General features: G+C 41.4%; 2 protein-coding genes across 2 annotated transcripts; both read right to left on the bottom strand.

Moving 5' to 3' along the window:
* Positions 1-17177: 17177 nt before the first annotated feature.
* Positions 17178-18095, bottom strand: LOC144459927 (uncharacterized). Its single transcript, XM_078164760.1, has one exon. It carries the CDS (start codon positions 18093-18095, stop codon positions 17178-17180), a length of 918 nt encoding a protein of 305 aa, XP_078020886.1.
* A 3269-nt stretch (positions 18096-21364) lies between these two features.
* On the bottom strand, positions 21365-22246 carry LOC144459926 (uncharacterized). The gene has a single exon (XM_078164759.1). The coding sequence runs from the start codon at positions 22244-22246 to the stop codon at positions 21365-21367; it is 882 nt and encodes a 293-aa protein (XP_078020885.1).
* Between the last annotated feature and the right edge of the window lie 3593 nt (positions 22247-25839).

Below are 25839 nucleotides of genomic sequence, written 5' to 3'. Positions count from 1 at the left end.
ACAGGGCAAGGACATTATAAAAAAGACACATATATATATCAACTGAAAAAATGCTGTTGTTGTAAGCCCTGATTTAAAAGAGCTGAGAGTTAAAAGTTGTGTGTCATCTGTATAATTATGACAAGACACTGTATTTTTTTCTATATTCTGAGCAAGTTTGAGCATGTAAATGTTGAACAGAAGAGGCCTGAGAATAGAGCCTTGGGGCACTCCACATGTCCTTTTCATATGCTCAGATAAATTAAAGTCACTCAGTAGTGAAAAAAGGTTGAAAAGATAAAGATAAAAGCTAAGGCCTACAGCTCACAGTGTAAAGGTGAACCAACATATCACCTGGCGACAGGCCAGCCATCAGCAAATATGGACAGGGGGACAACATTTTCCAAAGTGGGCCCCTCATCCACACTCATTGCCCTGGGGGGAACAAAATCACTATACATAGCACTATGCAAAATTTTAAACTTATAATCCAATTAATCATATTCCCACATGTATTTTGTATCTATTCTGTGTTATTCTGTGTATTCTTATATTTTTAAAGTAGCTAGTCACACTTTGTAAATTCCAAGAACAGGACATCTGACAAATAACTGTGGCTGTGTTGATAAGTTTTTATGACAGTGAGCATGAATTAATATTTTTCACCCAGAAAATATATAAAACACAAGCGTAAAATGACAATTTTTAGTATTTAAGCATGATTGACAAAATATAAGTAGACTGTGAGCTTAACACTTCCTTTGTCACCACAACAATTATCCAGCTTTATTTAACAATGAAATACTGACATTGACATTACATGATGTATAAAATGATGTTAAGTATACTATGAATACTATATGGATATAAATTAAATAAATTTCAAGATTTGTCTTTAATACACTTGATATACAATTGATATGATTTGTTCAGTGTTTTCAATATTCAGTAGCCTGCATATTTCCAGCATTAGTCCATCGTCGTTTTAATGCAAGCTGAAAAAAATGGATCCTTAAATCCAAAATAAACTCAGTAAAACACACTCACCTTGTCATTTTATGAACGTCTTTCTGTGTATCTGTGTGTCATCCACATACGTATGCTTGTGTGAGTGTGCCTTTTGTTTTGCATGTTGTATAACCAATGATGACTCATTTATTTTGCAGTGCATTACACATAGCATGTTACGGCTGCAGCTCAAGGACACTTCAGCAGGGCAGACTGTCATTGACATGGGGGTTTGAAATGGAGCCGTTTATGGAACCACTGGGTGTCACAAAATGATGCATCCTTTTAATGTTTTAAGCAGGGGTGTGTTCTCTTCACTGCCACTTAGTGAGATATATTATACTTTTTACTCCACTACATTTATCTGACAACTGAAGCTGATCAAATATTTTTACTCCTTGTCCTGAAATAAGAACCAAACATGTTTCATCCTGACAACATTTGTCCAGTTCAGACTGATTTCTTCCTCTGAAACATGTCAGTGAATTCAGGCTCAGTGTCTGTATAACACAGATGGGTTCGTTTGGCTCATTCAAGACAGGCTTGTCACAATTAGAGACCCACTGTGAAACAGTCCTCTGAGGGCTGACAGAAGGAAAACACAAAAAGCACGGGAGAAATTTGAAGTTAGATCCTTCGGACTGTGGAGAAGTTTCACATCCAGCTGAGCTCTCAGGACTATGAGATGACATGTTTAAATTAAGGTGCAAATTTAAAGGTTGGCTCCACATATTAATTCATTAATTTGAATTATATGTTAAAGCTTCATCATATGGTGTTTATGTTGTTCCCCATCTTCATGTCATAGTCATACAGACACATTTTTGTAGTTATTTTGAATTTAGGACAGGGTCTATGCCATCCTAACACTGGATTCCTAACATGGTAAATCCTAATGTAAGGATGGTTCTGTCAAAGCTAAATTCCTATATGAGATTCCTAAATGCATAAACATGTTTCTTTAATACCAAAAATCCTAAATGTTATCCTAAAATGACAAAATGTTGGGCTTAAAAAGTATCTGTAATGACGCATTAGAAAATGTCCTCTTATTCCCTGTCTCTGTCACAGATTTGCACACAAGAAAACTGTATTGCTTTATGAAAATATTTAATTTACTTGCAGAAAATACTTTTGAAGCGACTGTATAAAAAGCGGCTCTTTGGCACCAAATGCGAGTGTTTTGTAGGGACTTGTCACTGTGTGTCTAGCTGCTTTCTAAACATTAAATTTGTATATTTTGTTGTGATCCCTCGCTGTTTTTTCAGCAGATTTTTAGGAATGGAAAATGGGTGTTTTGTAGCAACCAGGCTCTGTGTTTCCAGCAGCTGTTTAGGCACCAAATGTATGTGTTTTGTTGCAATTTTTGGCCATTTTTCCAACTGTTTTTAGGCACTAAAAATGGGTGTTTTGTAGCAACCAGTCACTGTGTTTACAGTGGCTTTTTAGGCACCAAACATACGTGTTTTGTTGCAATCCTTGGCTGTGTTTCAACTGTTTTTAGAAACTAAAAATGGGTGTTTTGTAGCAACCAGTCACTGTGTTTCCAGTGGCTTTTTAGGGACCAGTCATGTGTTTTGTAGCAACCAGTCACTGTGTTTCCAGCTGCTTTTTAGGCACCAATCGTGGGTGTTTTGTAGCAACCAGTCACTGTGTTTCCAGCTGCTTTTTAGGCACCAATCGTGGGTGTTTTGTAGCAACCAGTCACTGTGTTTACAGTGGCTTTTTAGGCACCAAACATACGTGTTTTGTTGCAATCCTTGGCTGTGTTTCAACTGTTTTTAGAAACTAAAAATGGGTGTTTTGTAGCAACCAGTCACTGTGTTTCCAGTGGCTTTTTAGGGACCAGTCATGTGTTTTGTAGCAACCAGTCACTGTGTTTCCAGCTGCTTTTTAGGCACCAATCGTGGGTGTTTTGTAGCAACCAGTCACTGTGTTTCCAGTAGCTTTTTAGGGACCAGTCATGTGTTTTGTAGCAACCAGTCACTGTGTTTCCAGCTGCGTTTTAGGCACCAATCGTGGGTGTTTTGTAGCAACCAGTCACTGTGTTTCCAGCGGCTTTTTAGGCACCAATCATGGGTGTTTTGTAGCAACCAGCTACTGTGTTCACAGCATCTTTTTAGGTACCAAACTTGTGTTTTGTTGCAATCCCTGGCTGTTTTTCCAGCTGCCTTTAAGGGAACCAAAAATGGGTGTTTTGTAACAACCAGTCACTGTGTTTCCAGCTGTTTTTTGGCACCAGTAGTTGGTATTTGTAATGAGCTGTGCCTGAAAAGCGGTTGTTTTTTACTGAGACATCACTGCTTTCTACGGCTGTGACTGTGCCCCTGAAACGTGTTATTTAAACCCAAAACACAATCTTTTTCTAATCATAACCCGGTAGGTTTTGTGCCTAAACCTACATTAAACACAGTGTTTTTTTAAACGTAAATTTTCAACATTTCCACTACATAACAAAATGCAAATGTAACATGTCTGTGGTTTGCAGACACATAAGTTGCCAAAAAAAGTTCTGGGGTGATTGTGTTGAGTATTAACAATCCAATAATATCATTTATAAGACAAAGTGGTAGCGATAATACTTTTCTACTTTTACTTAGGTTTTTTTAGAGGTTGTTTTTTTTACAATGAATAAATGTATGTGTGTATAAACCAACATTGTTGTGAAGAAACGTCAGCACCCTTCATTAGTCCTCTCTGTCCATAAAGTGCATAAAAGTAGATTCAAATGAGCTGTAACTTAAAACTGGTGCTTATTCAAATCCAACAGAGTCACTAAGGCCAGGACACAAATCTGTCTGCTTCACTGTGTCCTTTGTCATTTTCATACCTGAACAATTTGCAAATCAGACCCTGTCATAATTTGACAGTCTAGTCATTCTTTTGCTAAAACAATTCCACTTTAGTCATCATGCAAGGATTCATATTTTATACTTTATTTTTTTTTGGTGTTTTACTTTTTGCAGATTGATACACTAAAAAGGAAAAAATAAAGCTGGATGCACTGACAAAATGTTTTAGTATAAGGACTTGATTTGATCTTAATCTTAATTTTGTCTGCTCTGATGTCTTTCTACCTTCAAGAAATCTGGCAACTTTTTTACTTTTTACAAATTTTAAAACTTTGAAAATAAGAACAAATATGCAAATACATAAATCTCAGTAAAAATCAAATTTAAAAAAAACGCACAAAATGGTATAGTTTCTTTAATAAATCCTGTAACTTCTTTAATCTTTAATCTTTACCTTACAGGATTCACAGCTGTGATTTTTTTTCTTGACTTTCTATGACATGACATAACAACCCAGTCTCACCCCAACTCATCAAATACCAACTCTTGGTCAGTGGCCCTTGGCGTCAGATACCAACACATTGAATCATCCTTTGGCAGCGGAATAAGACACAAAGGATGGCTGCATTTTTTGACATTCTGAGCAACTGCTGTAGTATAAATAATGAGAAAGTCCATATAATGGGTGGGTCAAATAAACTCTGGACTTTCACACAGGAAACCACTGTGTGTGTCCCATGTGAAACCAAAATTCAGTTGAGATATTTCAATTACAACCTAGTGTGCGGAAGTTAAATTTGCAAAGGCACAATGCATGTAATGAGTGGGTGTGTATCATGACGCTGCTAAAGGATGCCCCTGTGCATCACGATCTGAAGCCGATGGCCACTGACAAAGCGCAGGTATTTGACAAGTTGGGAGTGAGAATGCGTTAGACATAATTTGTGCTTATGTTGAGACAACGTTTACTGTAAACTAGCAATGAGATAATTATAACATTTGAGTTTGTGACACAAATTCAGGACAACCAACCAGTTTATAAACATCATTAAAAGTTAACAGTGAGCCTTATTTTATTTTATATAGTACACGAAAAAAATAATGATGATTAACAATAGCTAATTAACTCAAACAACAATAAATTACAGAATGTATGCTACTTTACAATAACCACCTGTTAGTTTACAGACTGATTTAATTTATCTAACCCAAGTGCCGATAGTCTGAAAAATGTCCCATTGGACTGGAAGGCCATTTGTCCAACAGCCCATTATCCCAAAAACAAATGTCCAGTGCTTCAGAGGCCCATCCCTTTGAAATACACACTCTTCCAAACAGGTTATTTGACCTTCCTGGGTGTCTTTTTTTTCCTACACTGGCAAAGGCATGACCATCCCTACTCTGCCTCTGATTGGCCAGTAATCACTGCCTTCGTTGGTTGGGTTAGTTAGGTTTAGGCAAGAGAAGTGAGATTGGTTAGGGTTAGGGTAAGGATATCAGGGTAAGCCAGTCAGAGGCAGAGTCAGGCCGGTCACGCCTTTGCCATAGCAGGAAAAAAATACTGTGGCAGGGTCAACTGATTACAGTACATGATTCTTTCCAAACTAAAGGTAGAGTATTTTTGGAATAAAGGGTCTCCCAGGGCAATGGGCAGTTGTTTTCAGGATAACGGGCTGTCGGACAAAGGACTTTTTGGTCCAGTGGGAATTGTTTTTGGACTATTGGGGTGTCAAAATAAAAGATTGTTATTCCTTCTCCTCTACTCTGATCCTTGTCCTGATTCAGTGTTGTATTTAAAGCATGGCAGTTTTCTTGCTCGTTTTAGAAACAGCAGTGGTAGAACATAACTGCTGGGCAGAGATGACCCCACCCCAGACACCAGCATCAAGCATCTGTCTCTGTAGCTCACTGCTGCTAAAGCATCCACCAAAACACTAATCAGCTGCCCCACAAACCTGAACAACAGAGCTCCCGTTATGGCAATGATGGTTTGGAATGCCCTTCTCTTCAACTGGTCCATCTTGTCTCTGTCCCCACCCCCTTCCCCTGGCCCTGGACGAATCAGAGCGCGGAGAACGGAGAGGCTGCAGAAAGAGGTGACAATAACGGAAAAAGCCAAGACAACAGCAAACGGGGTTGTGGGGAACACTGGGCTGTACAGAACTGTTATCCCCACCCATCCAAAGGAAATAACCCAAACACACCCAATGCTGATGTTGCTGATTCTGACCCCGCGTGCCTTTCTCATACCCATGTAGATGACTGGATGAATGACAGCCAGGTAACGCTCCACGCAGGTGAGGGAGTGAAAAAACATCTGTCCGGGTGTGACTATGGTGAAAACGTAGACCCCCACCAGCCTCATCTGTGGTGCATCAGCATAGGTGCCGTAACAGAAGAAGCAGCTCCCGAGTATGCCAATCAGCTCCATGGCAACAATGTTGTAGGTCAAAAGATCCAAGTTGCTTGTCCCCGCAGCAGAGATGGAGTGCCGTCTGCGCCACTGTTGATGACCCAGGTGGAGGGTGAAGAGGCAGAGAGGGAGAAGGAAGAGGACGTAGGAGCAGAGTAAAGCAGTGAAGATGTGAGAGACTAGTATAACATCAAAGCACTGGTAGATGGGGAGGGTGGAAGAGGAGTTTAATGAGGAGGGGGGAGGATGGAGTGATTGGTTAGAGGAGGACGACGAGAAGCTGCTTGCCAACATGTCTGGTTAAAGTCAAGTCTGAGGTAGTGGCTACAAAAGGGAGACAGAAAGACAGGATAAGAAAAGTTAAACATGTGCATGTTAGTCTGCTTACGGTCCTTGAATACCAATATTCAGCTAACTTTTTTAAAAAGGTAACTTGGGTATTTTAAAACCTGGACCCTTCTTCTTCTTTAATGCATTGTTAGTGGATCGCACCCACCACACCGGAGTATGTAAACCAGGATTTAGCTTAGGTTATTGCAACCTTCCAGTTTTGTGTCTACTTAACAGGAACAACAATTATTGGAAATGCACCAGTATTGATCGTGAAACGGGCTGCAATATAACCACTCGGGGCAATATGTCAATTTCTGTCCTCGATATTGTTTTTGCCACTGACAGGCTCAGGAATCCTACAGGATCTAGAGAAATCCTATAGAGACAGACCTTCCTCAGAGTGAGATCAATGTTTTGTTTAGCCTAAGGCCACGCTAAACCCAACGGACTCCACTGAAATATTCAATAATTGTATGATCATGGGGCGGCAAGGTGGTGTGGTGGTTAGCACCGTTGCCTCACAACAAGAGGGTTCCTGGTGTGGGAGCCCTTTTGTGCGGAGTTTGCATGTTCTGACACGTGTCAGCGTGGGTTTTATCTGGGTACTCCGGCTTCCTCCCACAGTCCAAAGAAAGACTGGGGATAGGTAAATTGATGAATCTAAATTGTCCGTAGGTGTGAATGTGAGCGTGAATGGTTGTCTGTCTCTATGTGTAAGCCCGCCTCTCGCCCAATGTCAGCTGGGACAGGCTCAAGCCCTCCCGCGACCCTCAAGAGAATAAGCGGTTAGAAAATGGATGGATGCATCATCATGAAACCATAGTCTGTAAAAATAATGGATGTAGCCACTGTGATGTCACCCATTTGGTTTTGGACACGCATTTTTAAGTCTTGTGTTTGGCATTTCAGCCACCGCCATCTTGGTTTTTTTGGAGCCAGAAGAATTGGCATACTCAAAGTGGCCCACCCTTATTTATATGTAATTTTAAGCCTGCCCCAGCTGCCACTGGGCAAAAGGCGGACTACACCCTGGACAGGTTGCCAGACTACCAAAGCTGCCACATTCACGGTCACGTTTACACCTACAGGCAATTTGGAGTCTCCAGTTAACTGCATGGTTTTGGATTGTGGGAGGAAGTCGGAGTACCCGGAGAAAACCCATGCTGAAATGGAAAGAACATGCAAACTGCAGTTGCAGTCTTCGAACCTGAAGCCCTGTTGCTGTTTATTTAAATGGAGTCTGGTGGATTTCACATTAGCAATTTTGGGGTTGGTTCTGATTGCACAAAAAGGTTCTCACTCTTTAATATAAAAGGTCTACCTTTGGAGGAGTTCTTTTCATAATGTTGTCATTACATAATATAATATTCTGAGCCTTTTAGTGAACATATACATTGATGGTGTATAATTGCCCAAGTTGTTAGATAGTAACCTGTTTCACCCCCGCTGGCTGCTGCCCTCTTACTCAGTACTAAACCAGTTTTTAAAAACTGTTGTTCCCATTCGATATTTAGGGTGCTTTCAGACCTACAGTTGTCTCCTTTGGTCTGAATCAGGGACTAAGTTTGTTCCAAAGTTGTATAATTGCCTAGAGTTGGTCCGTGTTCTCACGGCAGCATTTACAAGCGGATCAGATAAAATGCCTTGCGCAAGAAAGTTGCTCTTGATTGGTCAGAATTTCCATGTGGGAAAAATCCAGGAAGTAAAGCAAACGTTGAAGAAGAGTACACTTGCAAGATAGATGTGACACTTTCTAATGTCACAATGGAGGGACAACTACGCAGGTTGATTTTAGCGCTGCTCATCGTGGACTATATTGCTGTCATTGTTCATTTTAGTCAAACCATACAGTTTGAAAACGAGGCGCGGCTCCAACTAGAAAACAATGTTTTGATGCATTGGATGTGCTGAATGTGCATATTAAGGCAGTACAGGAGGAGGTGCACATTAATAATCCTCCAGGACTGTAACATGCTCATGTTTAACCCAAACAATGTGTCATGTGACTGCAGTTGGTTCACATCCAGGTCGGAACACGTTCTCACCACAAACTAACAGCACCAGAGTTCGTTTGTAACCGGACCGAGAACTTCTTGAAGAGATGGTCTCGGTCCGGTTGTTTTGGTGCGATTGCTGTGTTCACACTTGCCCAAATGAACCGCACTTAGAACTTGAGTTTGATTGAACAGAACCAAACAGGGCAGGTGTGAAAGCACCCAAAAGCATGGTAAAAGGACTCTAACTTGAACAATACTACAGTCACACTGTAATCATTACTCTAAGTCAGTGGTTCCAACCTTTTTGTGACCATTTAAAACAAAACTTATTCAATTTGCAACCTCTCATCAGACAAAATACAGCAACACATCATATGAAAATCCAACATTAAAAAATTGATAGCAACCACTGTTGGCATGCTATAATCACAACAGTACGATATAATGTCTTAAGATATTAGTTACTAAACAGGTTAAAGTTGATTAAAGATGCTCACTTTTCCAGGAGTGTTGATTCTGATCTTTCCTCTCTTGTGTGTCTAAGGCCACTGGACTGTGCAGGAATCTCTGCTTGAAATATTACATGAATTATCAGTTTGTGTATTGTCCTCTGTGTTTATGTGTGTGAAAGACAGATGAGAGTAGACATTGTGAGCTATTTGCATTTTGCAAAATACATACTGATACACTATCCTGCTGATTGTGCTATGCAAATTATATTTGATTGATACCCCCATGGAGGTCTGAGCACACGGTCAGCTGCACAGCAGTAGCACTGGTAGGGATTCAATGTTTTACCCTGAACATATGAACCAGCCAGAAATATAACATCCAGCTTAAACAACATGAATACATCTTAAGAGTCACAAATTAAAACAATGACCTTGTAAAGGTTACATGTAGATTTTTATGTTTTTTTGAAGCTGTTCAGCTTTACACACCAAGCATTGTACTGTAACAGCATAGATACAGGATGCATTTACAAATGATGAAAGTATTAGAAAAAGAGTTACACATATTGCATTCCAAGGCAACAGCTGCTGTCATTCCAATACACTGCAAGACATTTCAACCAAATAATACAAAAGAACCCATTCACAATGTTTGAAACGGTCTGTCTACCTTATTCCTGAGGGCACTACTCTAGAAATGGGTAAGATAGGAAAAGTAGCAGTAAGCTAGTTAGTCCGATAAACTGTCTGTGGTTAGTCCCAGTGGCTACTCCTGGTGGCTAACAGCCAACACTGGTTCTTTTCCAAAGTAATTTGCCTTCAGTTTAGCAATATGGGCCATTTTTGGGGGATAAAGACATAAAGACAAGGAAATCCAGATGCCCCGCCCCTAGTAAATTCAAATTTGCACTGCACGGGAATCTGGTCCCAATGAGCAGAACTCGGTGAATCGCATATCGGACCAATCAGATCAGTCTGTCTGATAGAGGCGGGCCCTGGGCAGGCGTAACGTGACGGCAACAGCGCTGCGCCGTGGGAGTCGAAAAATAAACAGCCAAGATGGCAGCTACTGAAGGACCACGTCCATTCAGTTTATTTTTGGAAAAAATGCTAAGCCAACTACACGTATCTTTTTCCTTGAGAGAAGAACAGAAGACTGCCCTAGAAGCCTTCGTTTCCAGGAAGGACGTTTTTGCCATTTTGCCGACGGGATACGGCAAAAGTATAATACCAATAAAACCAATGGGGCTTAGTGCAATGAATACGTCACCTAGTTTTTTGCTCTGATTGGCCATCGTGCAAGAAAAAAATAACTAAACACCGAATAAGATTCAAAACACAAAATGTAGTATCATACACAAAGGTGGGCTAACATTATGTGTGCATGTCATTTTCGTAGACACGGGCAGATTAAGTATTAACGATTAGCGTAACCTGTGTAATCATTCAGTTAGCATCACATTAGCTTAGTTTGTAGATCTAAAGGTGCTGTACCCACCTGTTTATAAACCCAACCACGTGCGTTTGTTGTTGACGGAAAAAAAAAAAAACGATGCATGTAACCAGCAGAACTCGACATGGCGTCCCAGAACGCCAGCAACCAATGCACCCAGGGTACCTTGCACGTCATATCTCGATGTGGAAAGTCCATGACAAAACATCAATATGTGACGAGGTTGGAGTGAGAATGTGTTAACTTGTGCTATTCTCCAAAAATGGCAGTGCTGCCCCGGAATGTTCTAAACTTTCCATCTCAATAAACGTTAACATGTCCGGGCACCTTTGATGGTAACTTCACAGTTCCTTCAAGGCCAGGGAGCATATCATTAACTAACTAGGTTGAGTGCAGAATTAAAAGGGATAAAGGGATCAAGAGAATAATAAAACTAACGATTAATCAAAAACAATCTGTTCAACTGTAACCATTGATTAATGTTTAATCAATTACAATGTAGGATGCTCTGCTCCAATCCTTGTCCTGATTAACTTCTGTTCTTACAACACAGTGGTTTTCCTGCTCTGTGTAGAAAGAGCAGAGGCAACACCAGGCTGCTGGGCAGACTGAACCAGACGGCAGCCAACCACACAACGCACCGGGCATCAGCCTCAGTCCGTTGTGGTGAGGCATACACAGCAGAAATAATCACAGTCCCCCCAAACCTCACTAACAGCACTCCCAGTATGGTCATGATGGTATAGAACGCTCTCAGCTTTGATTGGTCAACCTGTTGTCTGCCACCACCCCCTTCCCCTGGCTTTGGACGAATCAGAACACAGAGAACAGAGAGGCTGCAGAAAGAGATGACAATCAAGGTGAAGGCTAGCGTACAAACAACTAAGATGCTGATGGAATTTTGGTCTCCCACTGACATGACACCTATCACTGAAAGGCACAGCAGCCAAACACAGCCAACAGTAATATTTCTGATTCTGATCCCTCTCTCTCCTCTCAGGCTCAGATAGGGGACGGGATGAACGACAGCCAGGTAGCGCTCCACGCAGGTCAGGATTTGAAAAAACGTCTGTCCAGTTAAGTTGATAGAGAAGAGGTAAATACTCAGCTCCATCATTCCCGGGAGATCAGTGAGGACACTACAACTGGAGAGAATGAACCCTACGACACTCATCAGCTCAAAGATGGCTGTGTTGTAGGTAAAGAAGTCGGAGAGGCTCACTGCCGTCATGGAGCCCTGCTGCCGCCATCATTGGACACCCATGTAGATGACGAAGATGCAGAGAGGAAGGATGAAAAGGATGCTTATGATGGTGAAGGCGGTCATGTTGAGAGCGCCGACTGTGGAGGTGATGCAGCTGCGCATGAGATCGAAGGGGCTGAAGCAGGAAGTGAGGGAAGGGCAAGGAAGAGAGGCATTGGGGGAGGAAGAAGAGTTGACTGACATAACTACGGGCAAGGAGCAGGAGCAGGGTGAGAGAGAGAAAAATACGGAGAGTGAAAAACAAAGTCATAGTGAAATTATGTCGGCTTTATTTTATCACTACCAGCAGTTCCCAATTTGTACAACCATGGGGTCCAGATTTAGTCATTACATCAAGGTCCATACAGTTAAATATATTCAGCGTCATACTTGCATGTGGCCATGTCGTCGAACTGTCTGTCTGTTGGTCACTCACTCTACAGCAAGCACCTCAAAATAAAAGCTCTGCGCCGGAAATTAACGGTGCTTCGAAATAAAGTGTGTTTTTTTGCAAATCACTTGTGGTCCATTGAGAATGGATCTGCGACCCACTTTTGGACCTTGACCCACCGGTTTTGTTTGTTTGTTTTTTGTTTTTGTTTTTTTCACTGATTAAAACTGTACTAAAGATCTGCCTTTTTGTTGATTATAAAAAACAATGCTACAAAGAAAGCAATAAATGTTAACTTTTCTTCTGTATAGTCCCAGTTATTAAAAATCCCTTAAAAACACAGCATGTACAAACACTTGAGGGTCAGCCTGGGCAACAGTTTTGTCTTTTATGCACCGGACATGTAACGTCTGTGCAATCTGTTGCTTTAAGGTTACCTTGACAAGCCTTTTTAATATCCTACAAGAATAATAATAACTAGTTCTTTTTTAATTATATGTCACTTTAATATGTAAGATTACATCTCTCATAAGATCATTAAATGCACTCACCTTGTCCGTAGTGTTTAGGCTCTGATCTCTCTGATCTCCTGTCCGTGAGTGTTTGTTTTGCATGTTATATCACCACTAAATATGGCTTCAATACTTTGCATTGCTTTTGATTAGCAGCTTTGGAATGCAATTCCTCACCTGTCTCCTTCACAGATGCAGAATAGCACCATTTCATTGCGAGTCATTATTCATTACATTTACTCCATCATCATCATTTAAAGCCAAATATACACTGGACAAATATATAAAAGCAACACTTTTGTTTGCACTCCTATTTTTCACTAGTCTAAAGCACTATTCGGACGGGATTAGTTTTACATGGGCACGTGGGGTAATGTCACTTTACCACAGGACGTCGGTAATATTAATGGCCAATTCGCACGGGGTAAGAAATATCAGTAAAACTACCACAAGCGGGAGGGGGTAAATCCATTCACGCACCGCCGTCCCCTCCTGTCGTCATGTGCATATGACGTTGTATCCAGTTATTATGAACTGATTAGCCTACTGGTTGATTTTACTGTCATATTTTTATTAGCCACATAGCCCTGCTACATTGCATACTTAACTTACCTAAAGCAATCAGAAGTCCCGTGCCTCGGACAAGTGCTTGCAACCTTCTTTTGGTTTTGAATTGTGTTCGTCGTAGGCCCACAGTACCTGAGGTTTTACACGTATTTGTCTGACTGTGAAGTGCAAAACTGAGTGCTTCTTCAAGAGCCTCCATACTTGAAAATCCACGAAAAACCACTTGTAAACAGGATATGACGAAATATCTACACACATATTTACTGCTGGTCTATTCGCACAGGATCAGTATTAACTGAGGTAATTTTCCGGGACCCTTTTACAGAAGGTAAAAGTCGCGGTAATCTTTACTGACATCGTGCCGTAATGATTACTGACATGGCACATTCGGACGGGACTAAAATGTCTGGTAATTACTACTTTACCCCACGTACCTATGTAAAACTAATCTCATCTGAATAAGGCTTAAGTTAAAGATTCCAGACTATTTTTATGCACACAAAAGGCTTTTTTCTCTCAAATTTTGTGTGTTAAAATCTGTGTTAGTGAGCACTTTTCCAAGATAATCCATCCACTTGACAGGTGTGACTCGGGATCCTCACAATAACAGGCCACTAAAACAAATGCAAAGAAAGGAGTGTGAGATGGATTGGCGGTTTGTCAGTGATGCAGGTGCTGGGCCAGACTGTCATGGTGAAGAGAGAGCTGAGCCAAAAAGCAAAGCTTTCGATCTCCGGGTAATGACTCAAAGAATGAAATCGCAGATGCAAACGGCTGAAATGAGTTTCCTCCGTGGGGTGGCTGGGCTCAGCCTTAGAGATAGGGTAAGGAGTTCGGACATCCGGAGGGAGCTCGGAGTAGAGCCGCTGCTCCTTCGCGTTGAAAGGTTCAGTTGAAGTTGGAACGGGCTGGTATAAGCTACGGACAACAAATACAGGTGTATTTTGTTGATGGAGATTTGAATGCACGGAGACAACATGACAAGATCCTGAGAGCTATATCATCCACCACCCTGACCTCATGTTGCAAGGATCTGTACACAATTCCTGGATTTCATGTGAAATCCTGATAAAAAATTAATAGTTTTGGTCAAGTTAAAAACGTAAATGTTTCCTGCCCATTGTGGTTTTGCTAGCTCCCTTGTAAACAATGTAACAAGATGGCCGTCTTACTTTTGATATTGTCCTCTTTTGCTATTGAAGTTCCTTGACATGGGTAGGTTGTTTATGAGTGAAGTAAAATGATAAATAGCGAAATGTGCTAAAGGGGTTGTGGAAAGTTATGTGATTGTCTCCAGTCGCTCATTCAGGTCTTGTTCAAGGTCAGAGTTAAAGACGTACATATGTTGTAATGGTATTTTGGTAATTTAGAATAACCAGATGTGTCGTGCAATTACTGTATGATGGTTTATGTTTTGTAATGTGTTAGTGAGAGCAGGTTCAATTACAGTGTCAAGGCCAATGGTTAGATACATTCTGAAGGTGCTAAGAAGCAGTAACTGAATTTGAGTCATAGTGTACATTAAAACCTTGAGACTGTATTTGCTAACGTAGATACTTCTGGGTAAAGGCAGATTTGTACATTTATAAGCAGTTCTGTTATTTCAGTGTAAATATGAAGAATTATTGTGAACTGAAAGGCAAAGTTTGGGAAAAAGTTTATTGACACAAAGAAAAGAAAAGAGATACATTTTGTTAATAAAGATGGAGAACAATGTCTCCTGTCTGCCAGATGGATTATCATGGCAAGGATACGACTTCTCATGAAAACAATTTTAACAAATTTGTGCACACAATTTGCATAAAAAAAGTCTTCTTTAACTTAAACTCATGAGAAATGGGCGCAAAAACAAGTGTTGTATTTTGTCTGATTAATACACATACAAACATTATCATATGAAGATAAAACAGTAAAAAGTTTATTTCATGCTTATACATTTCTCATATTGTACAACTATTATGCCATTAGAGGGCCTTAAACAAGCAGGCAAATCAACAAACAACACAGTAAATAAATAAATAAATAAACCACTTTGGTCTGATGTATGTAAGTATGTACAAAGTATCTCCAGGTTTGTTGGCTTTTACATTTTCAGCTGGTTTACGAGCTCCTGTATGTGCTAAATAATGCCCTTACAAAATCAGCTAGATCAAATTATCAAAATAAATATGCTTATTCACCTCATCTGTCAAAACACTGTCACTCCTAACTAGTCAACTACTAACGCTTAGTCAGTGGACCTACACGTCAAACTAGGACGCTCTAGATACCCCTCTAGCATCACTTTTGGGCGCTCAGGGATGGCGTATCAATCCTGCTTGTCACATTTTCGTTCCAAATTAAACTTCTGTGTTTACAGTTTCTAATCCCTAAATGCTTTCTCTTTTTTAAATAAAATTCCAGTGTAAGTTTTTAGGTTTCATTCTTTCTGTTTCGGCAACAAAAGTACATGATCAGGTTTGGAATAAAGATCATAAATAAGTACGTCCTACTAATGTCACACAGGCTGTTCTCATGCAGTGGGGGTGTGTATACCTTCAAAAAGTACCGCACCACAATTTGTCAATTAGTCAGTAATTCTTGTATAACCCATGTAATCGGAGAGGCTGCGATCACATGACCTATGTGCTGACGAGAGTAAAGAAGAAAGTGGTATAAAGAGTGAAATTCTACATAAGGAAGCAGGTTGGGCATTGGTGGATGATAATCTAAGACACCATGTCAAGTTCTCCTCTGTCAAAATACACTTCCGTTTTCACAAGAAATTAACATTTACATACAGTCTCTTTCAAAATTAACGCACTACGTTGGTACGACACTGTTTTTTTCCTTCAACAACAAAAATGTGGTTGGGTCTAGGAAAAAAAAGGGGGTTGGCTTTAGAATTCTACAGAACATGAACACTGCTCTCTCGGGTGAAAGTCAATGGTTGTTGGCTCCATCTACCACCCCTCCCGCCTGCCCGCCCCAGTTGGAATTTTGTTGCCTTAACTTTAATCTTTGTCCCACTGCGTTTTCCCCTGACACCGCCAGGCACCATTAAACTATAACAGCAACCGGCCGCGTATCATGCCGACGTTAAAGGACGCATTTTTTGTTGGTTTCTGACACCAAAAGTCACTGCCTAAGCGCCGGATTTTGATGACTTCGGAGTGAGACCAGGCTCTTCAGGACCATCCGTTGCATTTCACTGTGTTTCTTTTCCTAAACCCAGCCCACGTAACTTTATGTTAAGTACTTAATGTGATGATAGCATTTGTGGGGCGCTAGTTTGTTTATGAAAATACGCAGTGTAACGTATCACATACGTCACGTGAAATACTACGCTTTGTGGTTAAAATAACTCACCATTCATTCTTGTTTTCAAGAAGACACACGATCCTGGGTGAAAGTCCTGAGTTTATTTGACCCATCACCACCCCTCCAGCTCTCCCTACTTGGACTCTCTCACTCTTCATACTACAGCATTTGCACAGATAAGATTATGATGCAACCCGATGCATCACATACAGACACTAAAGGGTGCCTCTGTGCATCACTTCTGATGCCAAGGGCCACTGATCAGGGGTCGGTATGACAAGTTGGGAGTGAGGATGAGTTCCATCTGTGATCAAGTGGATGCTTGACTGGATTCAAATGATCAGTAACTTAAACCGGTGCCTATTCAAATCAAACACCTGTCTGTCTCTGTGTCCCTTGTTATTTTAATGCCCAAACAATCTGTAGAGCAGACTTTAGTCCAGTCTCTATGTAATAAATGTGGCTTTATTATTTCATACTGCGGTTTGTCCATCACCTTGACCTTTTTGTTTTAGTATTTCTCTGATATTGGTCATTGAAAAACAAAAACACCACACACACACAAGCACATATATAAGATAAAACCTTATTACACTGCAGAGTTACTTTGTTACTTTTTTAACGTGTTACCCCCAACACCGTAGATGAAGAGGTTTCTGTACAACTCTACTTAAAGCCAATCTATTCAGCTGTAACCTTTTGTTCAGCGAGTTTAATCAAACTGAACTTGTCGTGCTCTATTGTGATCCTTGTCCTGATGCAGTGTTGCTCTTACAACACAGTAGTTTTCCAGCTCTGTGTAGAAACAGCAGAGGTAACACCAGACTGCTGGGCAGACCGAACCAGACTGCAGACATCACCAGCCCACAGCTGACATGTTTACTCACCACTGAGGAGGAGTGGATCGCTTGAACAACCAGCTGTCCCCCGAACCTCATCACCAGAGCTCCCATTATGGCCATGATGGTGTAAAACGCCCTCATCTTTGACTGGTCGACCCTGTGCCTGCCCCCACCCCCTTCCCCCGGCCCTGAACGAATCAGAGCGCAGAGCACAGAAAGGCTGCAGAAAGAGACGACAGCTATGGAGGCACCCGAGACAAAAAGATAGGGGACGCTGCTGTTTGAAAACACAATGATTAGACCAAACAGTCCAAGAAAATGCAGCCAAACGCACCCGATGGTGACATTTCTGATTATGGCCCCGCCCCTCTTCCTCAGTCCCAAGTAGGTGATTGGATGAATGACAGCCAGGTAGCGCTCCACACAGGTGAGCATGTGAAAGGGAATCTGTCCGTGTGTGACGACTGTGAAAAAGTACACACCCACCATCATGAACCATGGGTCCTGTACGGAGACGGCGTAACAGTAGAGGCCAGACCCAAAGATCCCGATGATCTCCATGGTGACCATGTGGTAGGTGAAAATGTCAGAGTGACTTGCGGCTGTGGATTGCTGTTGCCGCCATTGTTGGAAACCAAGGCAGAGGACGAGGATGCAGAGAGGGAGGAGGAGGAGGATGCTGGTGACGGAGAAGCTGGTGAAGCTTAAAAGACTGGGTCTGTAGGTAAAGCAGACGGCCGAGTCAGGGAAGGGGGAGGAACTGGAGGAGAGGTGAAGGGAGGCGTTAGAGGAGGATGAGGCGTTGAAGGACATGACTGTCTAGATGAAGATGGGACGAGGAGGTGAGGAGGAGGGAGGAGATGAAAATTAAAAAATGAGATGATGGATGAGGAGAGAGGATAAAATGACAATCTTAATGAGACATGAGGAAAAATCAGAAAAATGCAGAAAAATAAAACTTAAAATGATCATAAATTACATGAGAAAAGGTTTGAGTGCGGTCGGATTATGTTCATAAAGGTGTAATATCATTTATATATATAAATTACAAAGTCATAAATACAGAGATATGATAACAGTAAGTTTTAAAAATAGACATTCACCTTGTTGCAGCGTTTCTCCTTGAACTTGTCTGCTGTGTCTCTGAACTGGACTACAGAGCTCCAGTATCTCCTCTCTATATATATTAACGCTTGTGTGCGGGGGCATGTATTTGCTTTTTGTCATGTATCATGACAGACTTTCTTTGCATGTCAGAAGTCATTGTAAGTATCATGTTTATGTATAATGAAACTCTATACTGTAAATCTCAGTAGGCAAATGTCCCATTCAGGTTTTCCTCCCACAGGTTGACTGTATGCCGTGCAAAACTAGATCATACACACTACCACACAGAGACACGCTAAAGCTTGAAAGATCGTCAGCTTTTTTTAATTAACGCACACTGTTGAAGATAGAACTTTACACCAAGAGTTCTACTTCACAACATTTACAAACACAGTCAGTGTATATGTCTCGTCTTCTTTCAAAACACACTTCCATTTTCACAGGAAATGTTTTGATTACATACAAATAAAAGCAGGTGAAAGCTGGTGTTTGTTGAACCCATCCATCACCCCTCCCACCTGCCTTAATCGGACTATCACCGCCTTGACTTTCATTCTTGTCCTGCCACGTTTCCCCAAGGCCGCGCTGTTAAACTAAACTAAACTAAACCTTTTTTCGTCAGTGTCTGACGCAACAAGTTATTGCCCAAGCGCCGGATTTCGACGACTTCGGAATGAAAGACGCAACAGATAGGATTTGTTTGTTTTTTTTAGCCTGGCGCCACCTAGCGTCAGTGGTGTTGTGTCACACTGTCACAACGACCAAATTGACGGTGGGGATCAGAGATAATCAATAAAATGTAGGCTGTAAAGCCACCAGTATACCTCTATGTATATGTAGAATGAGAAGGTGTGTGGACACTGAATAAATGAGTAAAGAGACCGAGCAACAATTATCAGATTTATCTGAAGAAAAAATAAATAGTAATGCAAATAATTACACCAGAATGCACAGTACCAGTACAAACAGCTCACAGTAAATTATACCAATATGCACATGTAAACAGTCCTGAAAATTCAGTGTTCACTTAGCTGGGCGATGTCCGTCGATAGCTGCCTCCGTGAGAAGAGAACAGAAGGAAGGGAGGGGGGTATCACTGTCCGAGGGCTGCCGTAGAATGGCAACGAGGATGTCAGCCGACCAACACTCGCTACCCGCTCCCTGGTTGCAGCGATTTGTGATGCTGGCCAGCTAGGAATGAACTAGCAGCCAGTACAGTACAGTCCTCTCTGGTCTAGCTAACATTTATTTACTGTTACTTACTGATCCATTAGAAAGAAAGCTAGCTGGACGTGGGTTCTGAAGTCTCTTTGGTCACGGAGCTCCCTCCATCTCTTGAAGGCCTGACTGAGGTTTACTCCTGTTTTTCCTCTTCTTTTATCACTCTCCTTTTTAAGCATCCTCGCCTCCTCAGACAGATTAGCTCGTTTTCTTTTGGGAGGCCGTTTTTAACTTATCTCCACACTCTGTCCGTCTGCCATTGTGCTCGTGACTCAACTATCTCATGCCCAACTCCTCATAAGGACAAGCTCCAGTCCCTGATTGGCTGACCGACCAATTTCGCAATACATGACGCATTTCCTGCTGTAAAGCAGATTTTTTCTGTGAACTTTCGGCACCGGTGGCAGAAGCTTATTACAAAGATTGCAAAGCCACTAAGTAACCTATGTAAACGCTGATAGTCTGATTTTACTGTGGCCACTACCCTGTGCAACCCACATTATTTTCATAATGATATATTTAGGAAAAGATTAATCTGACCTGGGCCTTGCTGTTCATAAGTAGTCTGATCGGATTTCAGCTATCGGATAGGATCAAATCCTGAAAATGGGTTGTTCAAAATAAAAAAGATCAGTAGCAACATCCTGGAATGTCAACAGCAGATGCAGAAGGATACCTATCACGTAATATGTAGATGTGAAAGGCCACAAAGAGGCGATATGTGACGACTTGGGATGAGAACATGTTGGGTATGTAGTCCCATCTACAGCAGTAGTTAACTGGATTTGGTATTCTCGAAAAGTTTGTATCTGGTTCAGGGTGATTCAGTCCAAAGCACGTAGGATTCTAATCCAGATTATATTTGGAATTATACCCAAACCTCAGACATGGGCCTATTTAATTGTAACTCTCCATTTACATGACAGGATTTGACAGGAATCAAGTGACAGTGTAATCAAAGAAGGTGTTTATTTAAATGAACTAGTGTCATACAGCTCTGAACAGAGAGGAAGAGACCTCTGCTGATGAAAACAAAAAAAATCAATGAACACAAAAAAACACAAAAGGAATTCTAACCAAGAGAAGTTTCATCTGGTTGCAATCTGCAATGCTCATCACTGGATGCCACTAAATCCTACACACTGCTCCTTTAAGGCACCTTTAGACAGTGCGACAACAGTGATCACGTAAGTTTATGTCCGCTTAAGTTGTATTCATTTTACTCAGCCTTCCCCTCAGTCCCTGTCTGCTGACACTTCTCACTTCCCCCAGGCCCACCATGTACGCCCAATCTACTCCCTGGACTTGCCATTCCCCATCCCTCCACCAGATGTCCTCAGACTTTGCTACCAGTCCCAGTAACCTGACTCTCTCTATCACCTCCTCACTTGTTTCCACTTCCCCTCATCAGCCCTGCACAGGCCCTTTTTTTCTCAGTGTTGCTGTTCGCCTTTGCTTTATACCCTCTGAGCGCTGTTACCTGAACCTAGACCCTTATGTTTGCCTGCCTTCCTACGCCTTTCCCAGCCATCCTGCTCCCTGTAGACTACTTCTTTTTGGACTTGTAAAGGCATGGAAAAGGCATGTCACCTTGATAAGTCATTTGTCAAGCTGCAGACGATTGTTTGAAACCAACAAACAAAACCAGTTGCCGCATTCTTTTTAGCCAGCAAATGTAGGTAATTTGTAACGACCCATCCCTGTTTTTCCAGCTACCGTAGTGCCACAAAAACACTTGTCTTTTCACAAAGACATTACTCCGCCGTGTTGGTCTTACAACATGGTAGTTTCCCTGCTCTGTGTAGAAACAGCAGAGGTAGAACCAGACTGCTGGGCAGACCGAAAAAGTAACTCGACTCAGCCACCACACACCGATCACTGTTGCTGATCAGCGATGAGGAGTATAACCCAGCACAAACTATACTCCCCACAAACCTCAACAACAGGCTTCCAAATATGGCTGTGATGGTGTAGAACGCCCTCTGCTTTGACTTGTCAACCCTCGATCTGTCCCCGTCCCTTCCCGCTGGCCCTGGACGTTTTAAAACTGCGAGCACAGACAGGCTGCAGAAAGAGACGACGACTAAGGAGAAAACCTGATGCATGAAATACACCACGAAGATAGCATAAATAGTCTTCTCAGCCATAAGACCCACCTCTGCACAACCCAGCAGCCAAACACACCAAATGCTGATATTTCTGATAGTGACCCCACTGTCGCGCCTCAGGTGCATGTAGGTGACGGGGTGAACGACAGCCAGGTAGCGCTCCACACAGGTGAGGACGTGAAAGGATATCTGTCCGCACACAGTGATTAAAATAACATAACACGCTACCACCATCATCCTTTTGAGGTTAAAGCCGACACCAATGCAGTAGGAGATGGATCCAAATACACAGATCATCTCCATGACGACCATGTGGTAGGTGATGATGTCTGAGTGACTTGTCGAAGCTGAGCGCTGCCGCCGCCATCGCTGGCAGCCCAGACTGAGGATGGTGGTGCAGAGAGGGAGGAGGAGGACGATGTTGGTGACGGTGAAGGAGGCGAAGATGATATTGGCCTCTCTGTGGCCGAAGCAGATGGAAGAGAAACGTTGAGGAAGCTCAAGGGAGGAAGAGGAGTTGGCTGACATGTTGTAGGCCTGGAGAAGAGAGAGAGAGAGGAAGAAAGTTGAAAGTCATATGTGACGATCAATTGTGTCACATGATGACAACTAAACGTTATTAAGCAAAATCAGAAATTGAAAGCATTGACGGTGTCCCTTATTATAACACACGATACCCGATACCATGGTTGACCTAAAAAGCTATATACCTTTACATGTAGAACAGAAAAGACTAGAGGCATCAAGCATTGGATCAAATTAAACAAGTTGAAACAGATTAATGCAATGATGAACTATTTTTAACAAAATTAAACAATTGTGTCCCTAACCTAGAGCAGGGGTTGGCAACCTGTGGCTCTTCAACTCGTCAACTAAAATGGGAGTCATAGCGATGTCTACAGCCTGGCGCCTTTCCTCTAAATATTGCCAGACATCAAGAGTGGTGGCTTGACTTGAGTCTCCTTAGCGAAACTAGCCATGGATTCCAAATCCAGAAAGATTATTATAATGCTCAAATATATTTTCAGGCAGATTTAATACATTTTTGGGGACCCAAAATAGCTCCTCTGCAGTAAAGGTTGCTGACCCCTGGTGTAGACTGACAAAATTTCATTATATGTATATATATATATATATATATATATATATATATATATTTATTATTATTATTATTATTATTATGGAATGTATGATGGAAGTACTTTTGGGGCAATAACTCAATGTGTTTAATTTAGAGGAAATATGGAACGTATTACATTAACACAACACAAACAACAGAAAGAACACTGCTCACTGGTTGTCTGTAATTTCACTGGTATAGGTAAGAAAGCACTATTGATTAGTTTGATAGGTACCATGTAACTTTAAATAATTAAATAGCTAGCTTAGCGACAGAATTCTGATTTTAAAGGTAAAGTACAGTAAGTATAAAATGCAAATGTCTAGCTGGAAATACCTGGAAATACAGTTTACACAGAGTTGTGGGGAAATTACATGAAAACTAACAGTACTGATAATTGGCCAATCATTAGGGTAATATGGATTTAACATAAAAGGACAGTGATTTTCAAAAGTATTAGAGCTGAAACAATTAGTCAAAGAACAATCAGCAGCTATTTTTATAACCAATTAATAGTTTTTCATTGGTTTTGCTGTTTTGGTTGAACAAAACAAACATTTGGAGACTTTTTCTTGGGTTCTGCAAAGTTTTGACACTTTTATGGACTAAAAAATTAATTGATTAGTCAAGGCAATAATAGGCAGATTAATCGATAATGCAGATAATCATTAGTTGTAGCCCTACACTTTAATAAGTCAAACATTTCAGGATATTTTTAAAGGACACCTACCTTGTTAGTCAGATTTATTTCTCACCTTCGTCCTGCAGTGTTTCAGCGTCGGCTCCAAACTGATGTCTGATCCAAATATACAGTATATTAACATATGCGTGCTTATGTACAGGTGTGAAGCAGGGCTGCGAGGGGTTTTTATTTGCATGTCGTGAATCAAATCTAGACTTTGTGAGAGTTTTCATACGGTTCATTTCTGTAGGCAAATTTCCTCGTCACGTTCTACTTTTCCACGGACACCAGAGCACAAACTGTGCTGCAACATGAGCTCCTATGTCACAACTTAAACATAGATGAATTCATTCAGTCATTGTATCAGAACTTCACTGATTAGTCATTCATCACCAGCTCAAGTGTTCCTATCAACCTAAATTCAGATACATTACAGATTTATTTAGTACCTGAGCTGACATTCGTGCTAGTGTCCAGTTTCATGATAAACCAATGCAAATGTAACTCATTGTATTTGACAGAGTTCAAATCACTGTTGTGAAAGCAGTGACTGATCATGTTTGTTGTGCTGTTTGTCATGACAATGGTTGTTCAATAACTGGTCACTAGAGGGAGCTTTAACACAGTATAGTCACTGATTCAGACTGAATGGAGAGAGTAGGAAATAATGTCTAGGAGTTCCTACATGCAGTGTGCCAGAAGGTTTTTCATATCATTTCTTTTCCTCTTGAATACCATAAATCAATCTGGGATGTCTTTAAAGTGAAGAAATGGTTTTCTATCTTTACTATTTTTGTTTTGCTGTAAGGATATGGAAGCCCATTTTCACACGTGTGATTAAAGCCATCATGACAAACTTTCTCCAAACAATGACAAATGTACAGAAGTGTATTGCATTCACTTGACAAATAAAAAAAGCCCTGTTTTTGGGAGGTTTTTTTCAGTTTTTCGGAGTAATTTATTTATCTTTGTTTTTCGTGGTAATTTTTTTCTATTTTTCGGGGTATTTGTTTTTCTGTTTTTTGTGGTATTTTTTTTTCCTGAACGAGGAGACGAGATACTTCAAAATCTCGCAAGAAGCTCCCACCTGGCACCTGCAAGTGACCCCTGCATCCATGGTGACTCCTGCTCATGGATGTATTTTGCATCTGTGCTCCTGCTCCTAGACAATTTCAACTACGGGATCAATAAGGGTAAGGCACCTAATAAGTTACACACAGGGTATGATAACCTAGTTATGTTTTCGACTGCATCCTTCTAGTGTAGGCCTATCACTCAATTTAACAGGTAAGGTTAGTAACAGAGAGAAAAGAAATAAAAAAAATTTAAAAAAATACACTGAAAAATGGGGTATAAGATACGATTATTTTTAGATAAAATAATGAGAAACTTTTTCAAGACAGAGTAGTTGCATATTGTTGTTTGTGGCTCTGGAGAAAACTGCCATCTTTATTGAATTGCATTATGGGAAATGTAGGCTCCGCCAATTCCAAAATGTTGAGGTGGCGAATTGAGTCCAAATTTTAGAAAGTGAATTATATATATTATATATAATGCCAGGCGGCACGGTGGTGTGGTGGTTAGCATTGTCGCCTCACAGCAAGAGTGTTCCCAGTTCAATCCCGGGTGTGGGACCCCCCCTCTGCGGAGTTTGCATGTTCTCCCCATCTCAGGTTAATTGATGACTTTAAGGGCCCATCCCAATACCCCCCCCCCCCTCCCCCAGCACTACCCCTTGACCCAATCCCCACATTTGCGCGGGTAGGGGTGTCCCAATTCCTTTTTGCGTGTAGGGGATAGGAGGCATAACTAGCCCTTCGGAGCAAGGGATTTCAGATGCTGACTTGCCAGCGAGGGGTAGACGTCGCCATGGCTACCACCGAGCAAGAGATGGGGAAAAAAGTTCATACATAGCTAACGTTACCGTCATCAGGTTGCTTGTTAGCTAGCTAGCTAGCTTGCACTATCTGGCGTCTGTCATCTGTCCTGTTCTGCAAAATTGTCGGATTTTTCACATTTATACACCAGCTAGTATAACTACGCTGCCTCATAATGTTAGCTGGTTAGCTAGCTAGCTAGCAGAAGTCCCCTGTCGTCTGTCATTCATCAAACGAAGCGTGATGAATACAGTAAACGCGATCGCTAGGATGAACTCAACTGGAGACTCCACTGTAGATGCCAGTTGGAAATGTAGATGGCTCGCAGCTTCCTGTTTAAAATAGTTACATATGTGTGAATGTAACCAACACGGTGACGGAGCGAGTGGTGTCCCAATTCCTAGAGAAAGATTTCAACCCCTCGTTGCTTCATTTCGAGGGC

Source organism: Epinephelus lanceolatus, chromosome 22 (genome assembly GCF_041903045.1).
Source record: "Epinephelus lanceolatus isolate andai-2023 chromosome 22, ASM4190304v1, whole genome shotgun sequence".
Lineage (NCBI taxonomy): Eukaryota > Metazoa > Chordata > Actinopteri > Perciformes > Serranidae > Epinephelus > Epinephelus lanceolatus.
This window is presented reverse-complemented; position numbering and strand designations above follow the sequence as displayed.

Coding starts and splice junctions, on each gene's coding strand:
- LOC144459926 (XM_078164759.1), bottom strand. CDS start 22,246: ATGTCAGCCAACTCCTCTTCCTCCCTTGAGCTTCCTCAACGTTTCTCT.
- LOC144459927 (XM_078164760.1), bottom strand. CDS start 18,095: ATGTCCTTCAACGCCTCATCCTCCTCTAACGCCTCCCTTCACCTCTCC.